Source organism: Athene noctua, chromosome 23 (genome assembly GCF_965140245.1).
Source record: "Athene noctua chromosome 23, bAthNoc1.hap1.1, whole genome shotgun sequence".
Taxonomy (NCBI): domain Eukaryota; kingdom Metazoa; phylum Chordata; class Aves; order Strigiformes; family Strigidae; genus Athene; species Athene noctua.
Genome location: NC_134059.1, coordinates 5,784,164 through 5,797,944, shown reverse-complemented (window position 1 = coordinate 5,797,944; position 13,781 = coordinate 5,784,164). Strand labels below are relative to the sequence as shown.

The following is a 13,781-nucleotide window of genomic DNA, read 5'->3' as shown; positions in this document are numbered from 1 at the left end:
ACTGATAGAGGTGGAATTGGGATTCCAGGTTCTCACTGAAGAGTCCTTCACCCAGCTAGAGTGCCCCATGCTAACCTCACTGAACCCTTATTTCCTTAAAAAAAGTTGAAAAGCTGCTTCCTTGGCTCAAACTGTCTCTGCACCCAAAAAGCTCTAGAGAAAAAAAATCCTCTCCTTATCAGCCCTCCGTTTCCCATTCATTAAATAAGCTCTGTCCTGGACAACCTGAGGTCACTGAGTGACAGCTGAGAGCAAGGGTCCCCAACACTGGTAACAAAGTGTGGCTTGCAAGGCAGAGCTGGGACTCTGCCCCTTTCCTCCCCCCCCACCCCCGATGTTTCTTGTGGCCTCAAAGCTCACCTGCGAAAAGCAACGTGAAAATGATAGTCAGCTGGTACACCGCGTGCCCCAGGATGTTCTTCATCATGGTGCGGGAGATGAGCGGCTTGTTGCGGCCGTAGGGCTTGCGCAGCAGCAGGGACTCGGATGGGGGCTCTGTGGCCAGGGCTAAGGAGGCGAAGGTGTCCATGATCAGGTTCACCCACAGCATCTGGACAGCCTTCAAGGGAGAGTCCTGCAGAGAGAGCGAGGAGAACACATCATGCCACCGAAAGAACCCTCCTTGTTTCACAGGAGCCTCCACTCTCCTCCTGACAAGCCCAGCCCCGTACCTGCGTGATGCAGGCGCCCGTGAAGGCCACGATGACGGCCACGATGTTAACGGTCAGCTGGAACTGCAGGAACTTGGAGATGCTGTCGTAAACGTTGCGTCCCCACATCACTGCCTTGACGATGCTGGTGAAGTTGTCATCCGTCAGGATGATGTCCGAAGCCTCCTTTGCCACGTCCGTGCCTGCAATGCCCTTGAGGGCCAGGGAGAAAGGGTTGGGGTGAGTCACAGAGCAAGCCCCATGCTTGCTGTCCGCCTGGCTCTGTTTCTTTCCTCAGAAATAGCCCCAAGAGAAAAATCTGCCGAGCCAAACCCAGTCCTGGGTTTGACAGCGAGTCCTGCTGTGGCTGCGCCAACACACCTGAGAGAGCAGAAGCTCGAAAGCAGCAAAGCCTTCAAGGACAGACAGCCGCTTGGCTTTAAAGCGGGGCTCTGAACGAGCACCAGCTTTTCAGCCTTTTGCTGTGCTGACCCAGACAGGGGCCACAGCGCAGCAAAGCTGGAAAACAGCTTGTAAGTGTGGCTTCTTCCTCATGCCAGGGAATACGGACATCCCTGGCTGGGCATCTCTGCTGCAAACAAGGGTCAGGACCCCCAAAGGAGAGAGCGGGAGCTCAGTAGCCCAAAGCCCTGGTGCCTCCCTGGTGCGCTCTGCCCCATCCGGGGCAGATGGCAGCCCTGCAGCAAGCAGGGTTGCTCACACCCTCCCAAAAATCACCTGCAGCATCTCGAAAGGACACAGTTTGCTCTACAGGAGCTGTGCTCGCTGCGTTTCTCACCGCCGGCACACAGAGGCGCTGGCTTTGCAGTTATTAAATGCAACAGAGCAATGCCCCGTAACTAGCCGGTTCCCTGGTGCCTTCCCAGAGCAACCTTGAGATTTGCAAGACCCATCTCGGGCGGGAATCCTGCAGCTGTTGCAGGACATGAGCTTCGGAGGCAGCTGGACAGAGCTACCCCCTGCGCCGGCTGCTCTCCACGCTCAGCAGACCCAAGGGCAGCACAGCCCCGTGCTTGGCCAGGGTCTGATCCTGCCCGTGGTACTGCATGGTCCCCAAGAGAAGACAGACCTTCTGCTGTTCATCTTAAAGGCTCCAGAATTGCACTTGGATATTTAACAGCTTCCTAAAAACACTCACTTCCCCCCAAAATTTCTCATTTGTTCACAGCTGCCTACATGGGCTCATAAGGCTCCACCCAGCAGCTGGCTCCTGCTCCCATACCTAAACTTAAACAATTCACAGGAAACCCATTAAAACCGACAGGTTTATTTCCTTGCTTCTTCCAGAGACAGCAAATATAAGCAGCAAGCCAGGAGATAAGGACCATAAATAAACTCCCCAAGACATTGCCAGCACTGCACTCAGCCTGGGCTGCCCGTTACGAGCCTGCGTGAAGAACTCCAGGGATAAACCACGTCACGTTGAGTTACTGGGCTCCCACAGCTCTCCTGGACCCCACAGCTCAGAAACTGGGGCCAGGCAGGTCCCTGCTCTGGGTGCTCTGCAAGCACCATGTCACCCTCAGCTTGACACGGTCCCTCCAGAGGGGACAGAGGAGTTCAGCGCTAAGCCAGGCTCTCAGAGGATTGCTTCCCACCCATCTTTGGCTAATAGTCCTATAAAGTTCATAAAAATTAAATAAAACCTCCAAAGAAAGTTTCGTTTTTAAGCCATCCTGTAGATTCGGAAAAGGGTTTTGCCAGTCCAGAAATAATTTCAGTGCTGACAATAACCAAGCGTTCCATTCATTTCTCATCCCAGAGAGCAAAGGCCACCCCCAGGGAAACCCGCCCCGACCCGTCCGTACCATGGCAAACCCGACGTCAGCTTTCTTCAAAGCTGGGCCATCGTTGGTCCCGTCCCCAGTCACGGCCACCACCTGCCTCTGGTCACCAACAGTGCTGTCGATAATTCCTGAAATGGAGACAAGCAGTTTTGAAAAAAAATAAGCCTCAAGGGTGAGCTCGTAATCCAGTACGGATTATGCTGCAAAAGGACCCGGGCAGGGCAGGATGAGACACTCTGGGGACACGCAGTGGCTGGGGGGTGCCCAGTGCTCACCTTTCACAAGCGTGTGTTTATCTGTCGGGGAGGAGCGGGCCAGCACACGCAGCTTGGGCCAGATCTTATCCAGCTGCTCCTGTTCTACCTGCAGGACAAGGCACGTGTGAGAAAGGAAAGGGACCCCCCACCCCAGAAACCTTCTGCCCCACTGAGAGAGCAAAGGTGTCCCCCCCAACTGGGACAGGACAGTGCATGTGCCTGACACCCAGACCCCCTGCGGCCACGCTGGCTGAGGATCCCGGCAAGCAGAGGGACCAGCTGCCCTTTATCCAAGGAGAGGAAGAAAACCCAGCAGGATTCAGCTGCTGGGGCTGTCGGAGAGGCCACCCACACCCGCTGCAGAGCAGGACCCGGGGCTGCTCCCCCACCTCTCCCTTCTCGTTGCGGATGAGCCGGTTGAACTCCTTTCCCTCCAGGCACAAGAAGTCCTCCCCGGGGAGCAGGATGCCACACTTGGTGGCGATGGCGCGGGCGGTGTTGATGTTGTCCCCTGTCACCATCCGGACGGTGATCCCCGCACGCTGGCACTTCAGGATGGCGTCTGGCACCTGGGAGACAAGGACAGAGTTGGGAAGGGACAGGGCAGGGTGCTTGGCTTTGGCACTGGGTACCCCGGGAGCCAAGTGGCTCCTCTCCTATCCTCCCTAAAAGGATCTGGAAAGGGCCCTGGTGGGGTCAGGAACCAGCAGCCCACCTGCACCCACCCGGGGCTCAGCTCGGTGCTCCCACTGGGGATGAGATGCTGAACCAAAAACTGCCTCCCCCCACCCCGAACCAGCTCAGCTGGGGTGCAGGGGGAGGGCTCGGAGAGTTGGCCTGCCCCTGCTCCTGCCCCGCAGCCCCCTGCCCTCGCCGTGGCTCCAGCCAGACTCGCGTGCGTGGCCGGAGCAGCTCCTCTGGCACAGCCAGCGTGCGGTCTTGCAGCCCCTGCCCCACGGGGAAGGCAACCTCGCTGCCTCCTCCCTGCCACGCCGCGGTGCTGGGCGCCAAGGCAGGGCCAGGCAATCCATCAAAACGGGGACATTTCATCCACCCCCGCCCCCGGCACCACTCCGGCAGCACGTTGCTGCACTAATGGGTTTATCTATTACGGAGTGGTGGGGGAAGAGGATATTAGTGAGAAATTAGCAAATTGAATCAACGGCCTCCAGAGCCGATGCAGATGGGGCATCTGTTATGCAACTCCCAGACCCAGATACTTGAACATCTAATCAGGAAAGATGCAAGCAAGGCAGGAGCGCAGGGCCAAGCTCCAAAATGTAATCAAAAGGCAGGTATCAGAGGGCTTATTGCATTAGCCCAGCAGGGCAGCAAGCTGGGAGGGAGGAACCAGCTAGATCTGCCCTGTTCCTCTCCGAGACCCCTCTGTCACCCCTGTGGTGTCTCCATGCCCCTTTCAACAGCACAAGGGAACCAGTCTGACGTGTGCACAAATGCCTGGTAGCAGTTGGGGGAAAGTTTGGGTGGAAATACCCTGCCACTAAGTCATTTTGTCCAGGTGTGGGAGAGAAATGTCTGCAGCAGAGAACTGGTAGCGTGGGGCACTTCAGGGGTGGAGGCAGAGGAGCTGCTTGTGCTTTCATAAGGGGCTCGTGGTCCTGAGCAGCAGGAAAGGGGGGCCCAGCTCAGGACAGGCAGGGCAGAACTGGGGTTCAGTACCTCCGGCCGCACAGGGTCCTCTATCCCAACCACAGCGATGCAGGTCAGATCAGACAGGATCTCGTTCTCGCTGTCCCAGTCCGGCTCGGCGTCGGCGGGGAAGTCACGGAACGCCAGGCAGATGGTCCGCAGCCCGTGGCAGGCCATGGGCTCTATCACCTTCTTCACCATCTCATCCCGGTCCTTCACCTTGAACACCCGGGGGTCCCCGTTCTTGTCCAGGATCCTGGTGCACCTAACACAGGACCGGGATGGAGGGTGAGGGGACCGGTGGTGACATGTGCTGCCGGCTCAACAACCTGTTCCCCATCACCCAGCTTCCTCATCTGCAAAATGCCCAGGGAGGGGGTGGAGGCCCTACCCCTGGGTGTGTTTAAGGGTTGTTTAGATGAGATGCTGGGGGATATGGTGTAGGGGAGAACTTTGTAGAGTCGGGCTGATGTTTGGACTCAGTGATCCCAAGGGTCTTTTCCAACCTGAACGATATGAAAATGGGGGCACCTCCTTACACACAGCTCCCTACAACTTTACCCAAGCCACCCTAAGAGAGTTAAACACTTTACACAGCAACACCTCCCTGCTCTACAGCAGCGGGGCACCCTTCACCCCCCAGTCCCCCAAAACAGCTCCACGGTGCATCAAGAGTCTAAAGCCCATGGGACAGGGAGAGTCTTAGCGAGGGAGGGCGGTTACTTGCGGAGGATGATCTCGGAGGCTCCCTTGCTGTACATGCGGAAGCCACCGTTGCCATTCTTCAGCACCGTGCTCATGGACTTGCGCACCGAGTTGAAGGTGTAGACCTTGTAGAGTTTCTCCTCCGGCACCTCGTTCCGCACAGCCTGGTAATCCTGCTTCAGGTCCAGCACGAAACCCAGCAGAGCACACTCAGTCTTGTTCCCCACTTGCCGGGGTAGCCCCCCTTCCTTCTCAGGTGGCTGGAAGGGAAGAAGGGAAAGGAAAAGCAATGCCAAACCTCGGTACGGTAGGACAGGGATGGTCAACGGTGGGAAGGCCAAAAGACATGAGGTTGTGGTTCTCCAACTCACCAAGATCTTGGATGTGTAGGCAGAGTTGATGGCAACACCGTTGACTATGAGGTCCAGGATCTTGGGCAGGATGGCTTCGGGGTCGGGGATCTGGCGGTAGTGTGTGTCCCCCACGTAGGCCTGCACCACAGTCATGCGGTTCATGGTGAGTGTGCCCGTCTTGTCCGAACAGATGGCGGTGGCGTTGCCCATAGTCTCACACGCATCCAAGTGTCTCACGAGGTTGTTGTCCTTCATCATTTTCTGCAACAGGCACCATGATCGGGAAGATCAGAACCAAAAATTTGAATTCCCCCATCGTGCCCTCAGTGACCCCACTGCACTGTGGTCTCACCTTCACGGAGTAGGCCAGGGAGATGGTGACTGCCAGCGGGAGCCCTTCAGGCACAGCCACCACCAACACAGTGACACCGATGATGAAGAACTTAACGAAGTACTGGATGTAAATGGGGGTGCACTCTGCCAGCCATGGCCGCCCCTGCACCCCAAATGTGTCGATCACGAAGTACAGCACCAAGATGATGACCGTGATGGCCGACATGATCAGCCCTGGGGGAAGAGACAGAGCGGCAGGTGAGGGGACACAGGGGAAGGGGACAGCCCCTTCTCCCCGTGCCACTTCCAACAGGAGCTCTGGGGTGACAGCTCATGTCAGGCCACCGCCACTCACCTGCCTTCCCAATCTGAACTGCCAGGCGCGTGAGCTTCCCTTGCAGCACAGACTTCTCCTTCTTGGGCACCTTCACCTTCTTCTTCTCCTTCTCCTCATTTTCCACCCCTTCCTGGCTCTTCAGGGGCTGGATCTCTAAGGCCACACCATCCTGAGTTTTAGCTACAGCCCAGGGCAAAATAAGACACCACGTGTGAATAGGAGAGAGACCGGGAAAACCTGTAGGACACCACTGAGAAAGATGGTGGTGGGAGAGAAAGAAAACCCAGAACAAGAACCGTTCCCGATGACACACGCATCCAAGCACACGGAAACCTCATGTCCTGGGGCCCTGCCACCTCTCTACAGAGCAGTTTTCTGTCATCTACCCCAGCCCCACGGATAAAGGATCCTCAGAGCTGACACTGGTGGTGTGACCCCTGCGCCGGTCACACCCCTAAGGCAGTGCTGCAGGAAACCCTCTGGTCAGGCTTTGGGGTGGAGGCAGGTCTCTTCTGGCCTCCCCTGGGGGCTGATTTACATGCCGCAGCAGACGGGGAGCACTTTGGGCTGACCCCAGAGCGGCTCCAGTTCCCCCCAGTCCCCTGATGAGCAACCCCACTCCCTCCCAGTGCCACCTCTGCAGTGCCCTGTGGGCAGCTCAGCAGGAATTACTTGCCAGGGGAGCGACTGAGGGGGTGAGATGGAGGGGGATGGTTAGAAATTGGGATGAAGATTGAGGAGGAGTGAGCCAGCTCATTGAATCCCAACCCTGAGCCATCCACCACATTTTTAGGCCCCGAGACAACCAGGCTTTCAGTTGCTATAATTGGTCTAGTCCAGCTGAAGGTCTGCACCGGGGAGACCCAAGTCAGCTGGAATTTCTGGAGAGGGATGAGGAGAGGGTGGGAACCCCCCAGCCCCGAGAGGCTCCTCCTCAGCTGTCAGGGCTGGAGGAGCAGCAGTGGCCCCATGGCTGCCTGCAGATGCCCCTGGGACCTGTCCCCTCCCGGCTGCTGCTGCTCGATGGCTTGAGACACCCTGGAGCTTACGGCAGCTCCACATCGGACACCTCCACGGTTACGACAGACCCGACACGGACAAAACAAGCACCCGGACACAGTCTGACGGGAAGGAGGGAAACTCAAACTGCTGAGAGGAGAGAGAAAGAGAGAGAGAGGTGGAGAGAGAGGTGCAGAAATGGGCTTCCTCCACAGCCTGCAAAGAACAGTGTGAGAAACACTGGCGAGGAGACGCTCACGGAGTCGAGGCCATGGGAGGAGAGGGTGCAACCGTCACGTTGGCCAGGCCCCGTGGGACATTTCATCCCAGGAACAGCAGGAGGAGACCCACATCTCTCTCCCAGCTGTGCCCAAACACAAACCCTGCAAAGGGACAGCTTCTGATGAGCACAAGGGCTTCAGAGCCCCCAGGTCACAGCTGCAGCTTGTGTCAACAGGGATGATGTTTGGCCCAAGAATGGGATGCTCTGGCAATAGTCCAGGCTGCTGGAAGAGCCCTGTCCTCCCTGCACAAAGGCTTTGCCCCACGCAGGGGCAACGTGGCCCTGGGACAAGCCAGCCAGCCCCATCCCAGCTACGCACAGCCTTGTGGTGTGGTGCCAGAGGGCACCGCGACGCCGCGCCGGGGCCACCGGCCGCAGGACCATTGCACCCTCTCCCAGGACAACGAGGCGAGAGTCCCGCCGGAGCAGCAAAGAGCACAGACTGATGAGAAGAAGGAAGGAAGGAAGGAAGGAGGAATGCTCGGTAGTTAGTGTGGTGCTGGTTCAAAGGATGGAGAGGCTGGTTACCTTTGTTGCGATTTTCAGGGGCTCCGGTTTTTTTACCTGTTCAAAGAGAGAAAGGGTGGAGGGCTGAGCACAAAGACCCACGTTCACCATCCGGCTGGTGGGACAGCCCAGAGCCTGCCCCGCTCCAAGGGGCCACGCACTGCTCCAGCGGCATCCGTGCGCAGGGCTCAGCACCCTGCGGTCACCCTCCGGACACCACACGTGCCTTGGTCCACAGCTCGCACCACCGGGAAGGCTCTGGAGCTCCCTGGCTCCCCCAGGCACCCCGTGTCCCCAAGGCTTCAGATTTCCCCACCTGTGAAGCACCCACTACAACCCCTGTCAATGCTTCAAGGGGTGCCAGCGGTGTCTCAGACCTTTGGGGAGAAGAAACCATATAGCAGAGCTTGACCTCCACGCAGCATGTGCCGAGCACCGGGGCTCCCTACCTCCCGCTGCCGTCGGGTGCGAGCGGATCCGCCCAGGAGGTGCAGATTTGTCCCCTGCCATGGGCAGCACTACACCCATAGTAGGGGGCTCTGCCCCACCCCCGGGTCTGTGCTGGTCTGCTCATGGGGGTCCCCAACGTGCCTCCACAACACAGGGCTGCTGCAGTCTAAAGCCCTGAGTGATAAGGGGATTATCCACCTTCTCCCCATCACCCCAGTGGGGGGCGAGCCAGTGAAGCCCCCTGCCCCACTTTGCTCCCAAACGGAGAGCTGCAAGGCACAGAGCTGGATTTTCTGTGGGGCTGCGACAAGAGCCTGAAGGCTGGGAACACACCAAGCACTGTGCCCGGGTGCCTGGCGAGCTGCTGCTCAGCTCCAACAGCAGCGCCGCTCCCACACCTCACCCCGTACTCCCACCTCCAAGCTGGCAGCTGAACCCCAAGAGCTCCGCAGCCACCAGAGCCCAGTGATATGAGCCAACTGCCCACCCTGGGTGAGCGGAGCTGAGAAACCCAGCACACATGCGGCCCAGAGCTGAAACGGCTGCCAGGAGAGGCCCGGCAAGCCTCTCCCCCTGCCTGGCATCGCCTCCCGGGAAGGGCTCCCCAGCGCAGGCAGCGATGCCAGCCAGCAGCTCCCTCCTGCCAGCTCCTCGCACCTCGCCGCTGCTCCCAGTGAGCCCAGACCTGCTGAACTGGGGTGCGTGGACACGGGGGAGAGCAGGAACTTCCCAAGCCTGGCTTGTACCGGTGTTGGCACAGAACAGGGGAATAAGCAGCAAGATTTAAGAGCCGAGGCAGGAAAGCATTCGAGTCCCAGCATGATCAAGAACATCTCAGCCTGCCTGGCTGCTCTCCTACCCTCCACCTCCCCAGCACACAACCCCTCCTCTCCCTCTCGCCATCCTCTGCACCTCGCCTCCTCCCCTCAGGAAGCTCAGGGGCTGCCAGCAGAGGTCTTCAGCAAAGTCCTCAAGGTTCTGGATGGGCTACAAACATCCTGCGGACAACCAGGACTCACCTTCCCCCCACGGGGCGGGTAAGGAGCACCGTGCCACAGCATCGCTATCGGCCACTTTTCTCTCTGAGCATCGACCCCCCCCACCCTGCAACTCCAGGCTGCGGCCGGCTGGAGAAGAGAGAGTTGGAGCCGTGTCTGAAAGAGCTGGCGAGCAGAGGTCTGGGTGCACGGGGGACTTTCCTCAGGCAGCACGGTCCCCATGCTGCGGGTGAAGGGGCAGCAGGGAGGGATCCCCCCCTGCCACCTCAAGAGCTCACCGTACCTGCCTGGGTCACGGGCACTAACCCACAACCGTGTCCTGCGGCTGTGGGCGCAGCTGGTTGCACACTGGTGGATGCTTCCCAGGAAAGGGAGAAAGGCAAAAGGCAGGAAGAACGCAGGTTCAGAGGATCTCCTTACCTTTCTTCACTTTCTTTTCCTCATCTCCTTCTCCCGCACCCAAGAGAGTGAAGATGATTCCTGTCTGGGAGTTGATGCCCACGGCAGTCACCACCATCCTGCCGGAGCCCTCCATCACGTGGGTACCTGGCACAGCAGAAAAGCCACAGTGAGACCGGACACCGGCACGCAGTTCCCATCTCCTCCCCCCAACCAGGACATGGGACCAACCATCTCCCCACCCAGCACAAACCCATCCCAGCCCCACACCCACCACACGAGAGCTGCCCAGATCCTCACCTGACAGCAGCATGGGGTCTTTATCCAACGATTTCTTGACTTGGTCTGACTCCCCAGTCAGCGAGCTCTCATCTATTTTCAGGTCATTGCCCTGGATCAGGATCCCGTCTGCTGGCAAGAGATCACCTGGGAGAGGAGCAAAAAAGGGGGGGGGGGGCGGTCAGGCCTGGCACGGGCAGCCACAGCTCACCCCTGCCTGCCCCATCCCTTAGTGTGTCAGCAAAAGGATTCAAAACTCAGTCTCAGACTGAATCTAGAGGGAGGAGAAGCAACAGATGGGTATTGTAAGACAGATGGGTATTATAAGACGATAGCCAATAGCTCCAAAATCTTCACTGATGTACAACCACATTCACTGTGAGGACTTTTATTCAATCAGACAGTGCATCCCCCATTGGTTTTACTGAATCAACACCACATCCTTCCCCCCAAAGCCTCCTGATACCTCCAAACTGTTACACGATCCCATTATCCACCCGCCAAGGAAGGAAAAAACCCTACAGGAAAATGAACCCCATGTTGGGCCAACCTCCTTCCTGCCAGGAGCTGCATGGGATAAGCATAACCCCTGGTAAACAAGGAGTGGGGCCTAGTTTAGCCCAAGGGCTGCATCTCCTTAGTAAGGAAACATTCACCAACAAGGACGTGGTTGTGAAAATGAATCAGTTTTGAGACCAGCAGGTCACTAAAGCAACCCCAAAGCTGTGTGTAAAGCCTGGCTTAGCTTTGCCAGCCCAGCTCCGGGCTGGTGAGTGGCAAAGCCAGCAGAGCTCCACCACCCGCCACTCCTGGCCACGGCACGATGCAAAATAAAGTGAGCAGAGGAGTCAACGCTTCCTCTCAAGGCAAAGGGGCTGGCAAAGAGAGGAGCAACCTCCTGAGCTGCAGGGCCAGACCCCAGCCACCGCCGTCTCCACTCACCGTACTTGATCTGCGCGATGTCTCCCACCACGATCTCTGCCACCGGGATCTGAATCACCTGCCCCTTGCGAATGACCGTGAACTTCTGCTCCTGCTCGATGCGGCTCTGGAGGCCTCGGAATTGCTTCTCCTTGCTCCAGTCATTAAAAGCGGTCACCAGCACCACGATGATCACCGAAAACAAGATAGCCGCCCCCTCGATCCAGCCGGCCTGCGACTCGCCCTCGTCCTCCACGCCGCCCGCTGACTGGCCGCACACTGCGGGCGGAGGAGAAGGTTCGTTTGCACAGCGAACACTCGCTTTCCTCTGAGAGACATGCACAGAGCAGAGCCTGCAAGACAGTTACTCCTCCCTCCTCCTCCCTGAGCTGGTCCAAGGGCTTCCCCTGCTCTCAGGAGATGGTTTTTACATCCCTGGAGGTATTTGGATGTTTTGTTTTTGGTGTTCCCCCCTCCCCTCCCCTCTTTTTTTCACTTTTCATTTTTGGCAGAGAGCGGGGACAACTGGCTTCTATTTCCAGTTGGAGAACCCAGCCCTCCCTCCACTGCATGACCCTCGAGTGAGTCACCATGTCCCTGCACCTCCGGCTCCCTGCCCCTGCTCAGCTCCTCCAACGATACAGATATCCAGGGCCAGGGAGGACAAACTCACCCAGCCACATGTGGGGTGTCACAGCTGGGAGGAGCACTCCCTGGTCAGGGGTGGGGGTACCAGGGGACAGCCAGCCTTGTCTCTCCATGCCCAAATCAAAAGGGAAGTCCCCATGGGACTTGGGTAGCCACTGGACCAGATGGACCCCTCGGCCTTGGAGCATTTTTTTGGGGAGCACACAAAGCAGCTCTAAGCCACATCTACCCAGACACATCTATCAGTGCAGGTCCCTGGATGGGACCACGCCAAGGACCCCAAAGATGGGGAGAAGCCACCATCTAAAGGGTGAGCAAAAATAACTCCCAGCTCCATCTGTATGGAGGGACCCATGGGGTGACCTTCCAAAGACAGCACCCATCCCAAAGCCCTGCTCCCACACCCCCGGGCAAGGCACCCTACCCCAGGGACCTCAGGGACTCACATTCATTGTCACCACCCGGAGGGTGGTAGAAGGACAGGCCCAAGGAGATTATGGCTGCGATTTCCAAGATGATCAGTGTGACGTCCTGGAGTGCCTCCCACACTAACTGCAGGAACGTCTTGGCCTTTTTGGGAGGAATGAAGTTCTGGCCGAAGACCTGCCGCCTCTTCTCCAGGTCGGTCGGGTTCCCGGACAGGCCTGAAGAGACGGAGGTGAGGGCAAACCCCACCACTGCCCTGCAGCCCCCCACTAGCACCAGTGGGACCCCTGCAAGGAGCAGCACCCTGCAAGGTGCAGGCAGGGGGAAGCCAAGGCAGGGCTTTGCTGCTGTCACCCATGGGGCAGGGGACACGCAACCGGTGGGGCAGGAGAGCGCACGGGGGCCGGGGCGAGCACGTCGAGCTGCCTCTCCCCGGTGCTGCAGCCTCACGAAGCGCCCGAGTGCCAGTTAATGCCAGTTGGCACTGGCCGGCTTGTTTACATGCTGCATCAAATTAGCCGTAAATCTGGCACCGCGAGCGGCGCTCGGAGCTGTCGGAGCCACCTGATCCCTCTCTCCTGCCAGCTCGCAGGAGCAGCCGCCGCAGAAAGCGACTCGGCGCAGCAGGAGCGTCTCCGAGCCCCACGGACGTGCCACAGCGGCAGAGGCCAGGGCAGAGCAGCCAAACCAGCTCCTGAGGGGACCTGGTGGAGGAGACACGGGGCTGGTCCTGCTGAAAAGGGGTGGTGGGAGCGAGGAAAGGAGCAGGATGGCCCTGAGCTGGGCTGTTGCTCCCTCCAGCTGTGTGCAGCAACCTCAGAGAGGGGGGAGCAAAAAGGGGGGGAGCCTGAGCCCCTGCCCCCGGGCAGCAGCAGACTGTGAGCGCAGCAGCCTTCACAGCCACCCCATCCCAGGGCATGGGCCAGCGATGGGAGACGGTAATTTGCCCCATGACCTTCCCTGTCGTTCTCTGCATTAGAGCCATTAAAAAGCTGATGGGGTCCAAGGTGAGAGCAGCCTCCCCCTGCCCAGCACCACCTTAATGGAGCCCCACGCTGAGCCCCCCTGTTCTCCACCTTAAGATGGCCCGTGGGGCCGCTGCCAGTTCCCGAGATGCACCAGGCAGGCGGCTCCAACTCCCAGCCCTGGACACATCCCGGTGCCTGGAGCAGCCTGGCAGCGATGCCCTCCTGGGGGGACCAAGCCCTCCCACTCAGGGGACACCTCCCCACCAGCTCCATGTCATCCCAGCCAGGAGGAAGCAGCAGGATAAATCCTATTTCCACCACCACCATGCACCCCCCCCCCCTTTCTGCTGCGACTACACCCCGTGGCTGCAGGGAGGGGACGCGCTGGCAGAGCAGCCCAGGCGTCCCCACCCAGCCAGTGACGAGGCAGCAGGATCCTGGGATCTCCCAGCCTCGATTCCCGCCCAATATCTCCGGCGGGACAGATGGAAAATATGGCTAACCGCCTCGGCTTGACTCATACCAGCGCCAGGGCCGGGGAGGCACGGCGTGTGCCGCGGGCAGGCGTGCCGGGCACACACACATGCTCCCACACGAGGACGCAGGATGCTGCCACGGGGCACGGGAGGCTGCACGTGTGGCTCCTCCAAAGCCCCTGTCCCACCTACGAGCATCACCTCAGAGCTGCCCCCGACCCTCCTGGGGCAGTTGGGGGAGCAGAGGGGGGCCTTTCAACATCTGTGCTGACTCAGGGAGGGCTGTGAAGAGCAGAAGCCGTGGGCACGTACCCTGAGCACGCTCCAGGCTGGC

At 59.0% G+C, this 13,781-nt stretch overlaps 1 protein-coding gene across 5 annotated transcripts in view; it reads right to left on the bottom strand.

Annotated features, from left to right (window-relative positions):
* The window catches only part of ATP2B4 (ATPase plasma membrane Ca2+ transporting 4), a 52,250-nt gene that overhangs the window by 13,985 nt on the left and 24,484 nt on the right, over positions 1-13,781 (bottom strand). For 3 of the 5 annotated variants that reach the window (XM_074925703.1, XM_074925704.1, XM_074925706.1), the window contains exons 3-17: positions 12,024-12,221; positions 10,951-11,208; positions 10,030-10,155; positions 9,751-9,876; positions 7,904-7,939; positions 6,112-6,273; positions 5,776-5,990; positions 5,442-5,684; positions 5,089-5,330; positions 4,396-4,630; positions 3,105-3,284; positions 2,734-2,821; positions 2,480-2,586; positions 672-863; positions 361-574 (exon numbers count right to left, since the gene is read on the bottom strand). In XM_074925703.1, the coding sequence (XP_074781804.1) occupies positions 361-574; positions 672-863; positions 2,480-2,586; positions 2,734-2,821; positions 3,105-3,284; positions 4,396-4,630; positions 5,089-5,330; positions 5,442-5,684; positions 5,776-5,990; positions 6,112-6,273; positions 7,904-7,939; positions 9,751-9,876; positions 10,030-10,155; positions 10,951-11,208; positions 12,024-12,221 (2,622 nt within the window). The remainder of the gene's footprint in view (positions 1-360; positions 575-671; positions 864-2,479; positions 2,587-2,733; positions 2,822-3,104; positions 3,285-4,395; positions 4,631-5,088; positions 5,331-5,441; positions 5,685-5,775; positions 5,991-6,111; positions 6,274-7,903; positions 7,940-9,750; positions 9,877-10,029; positions 10,156-10,950; positions 11,209-12,023; positions 12,222-13,781) is intronic. The other 2 variants (XM_074925705.1, XM_074925707.1) reach the window with 1 other exon arrangement.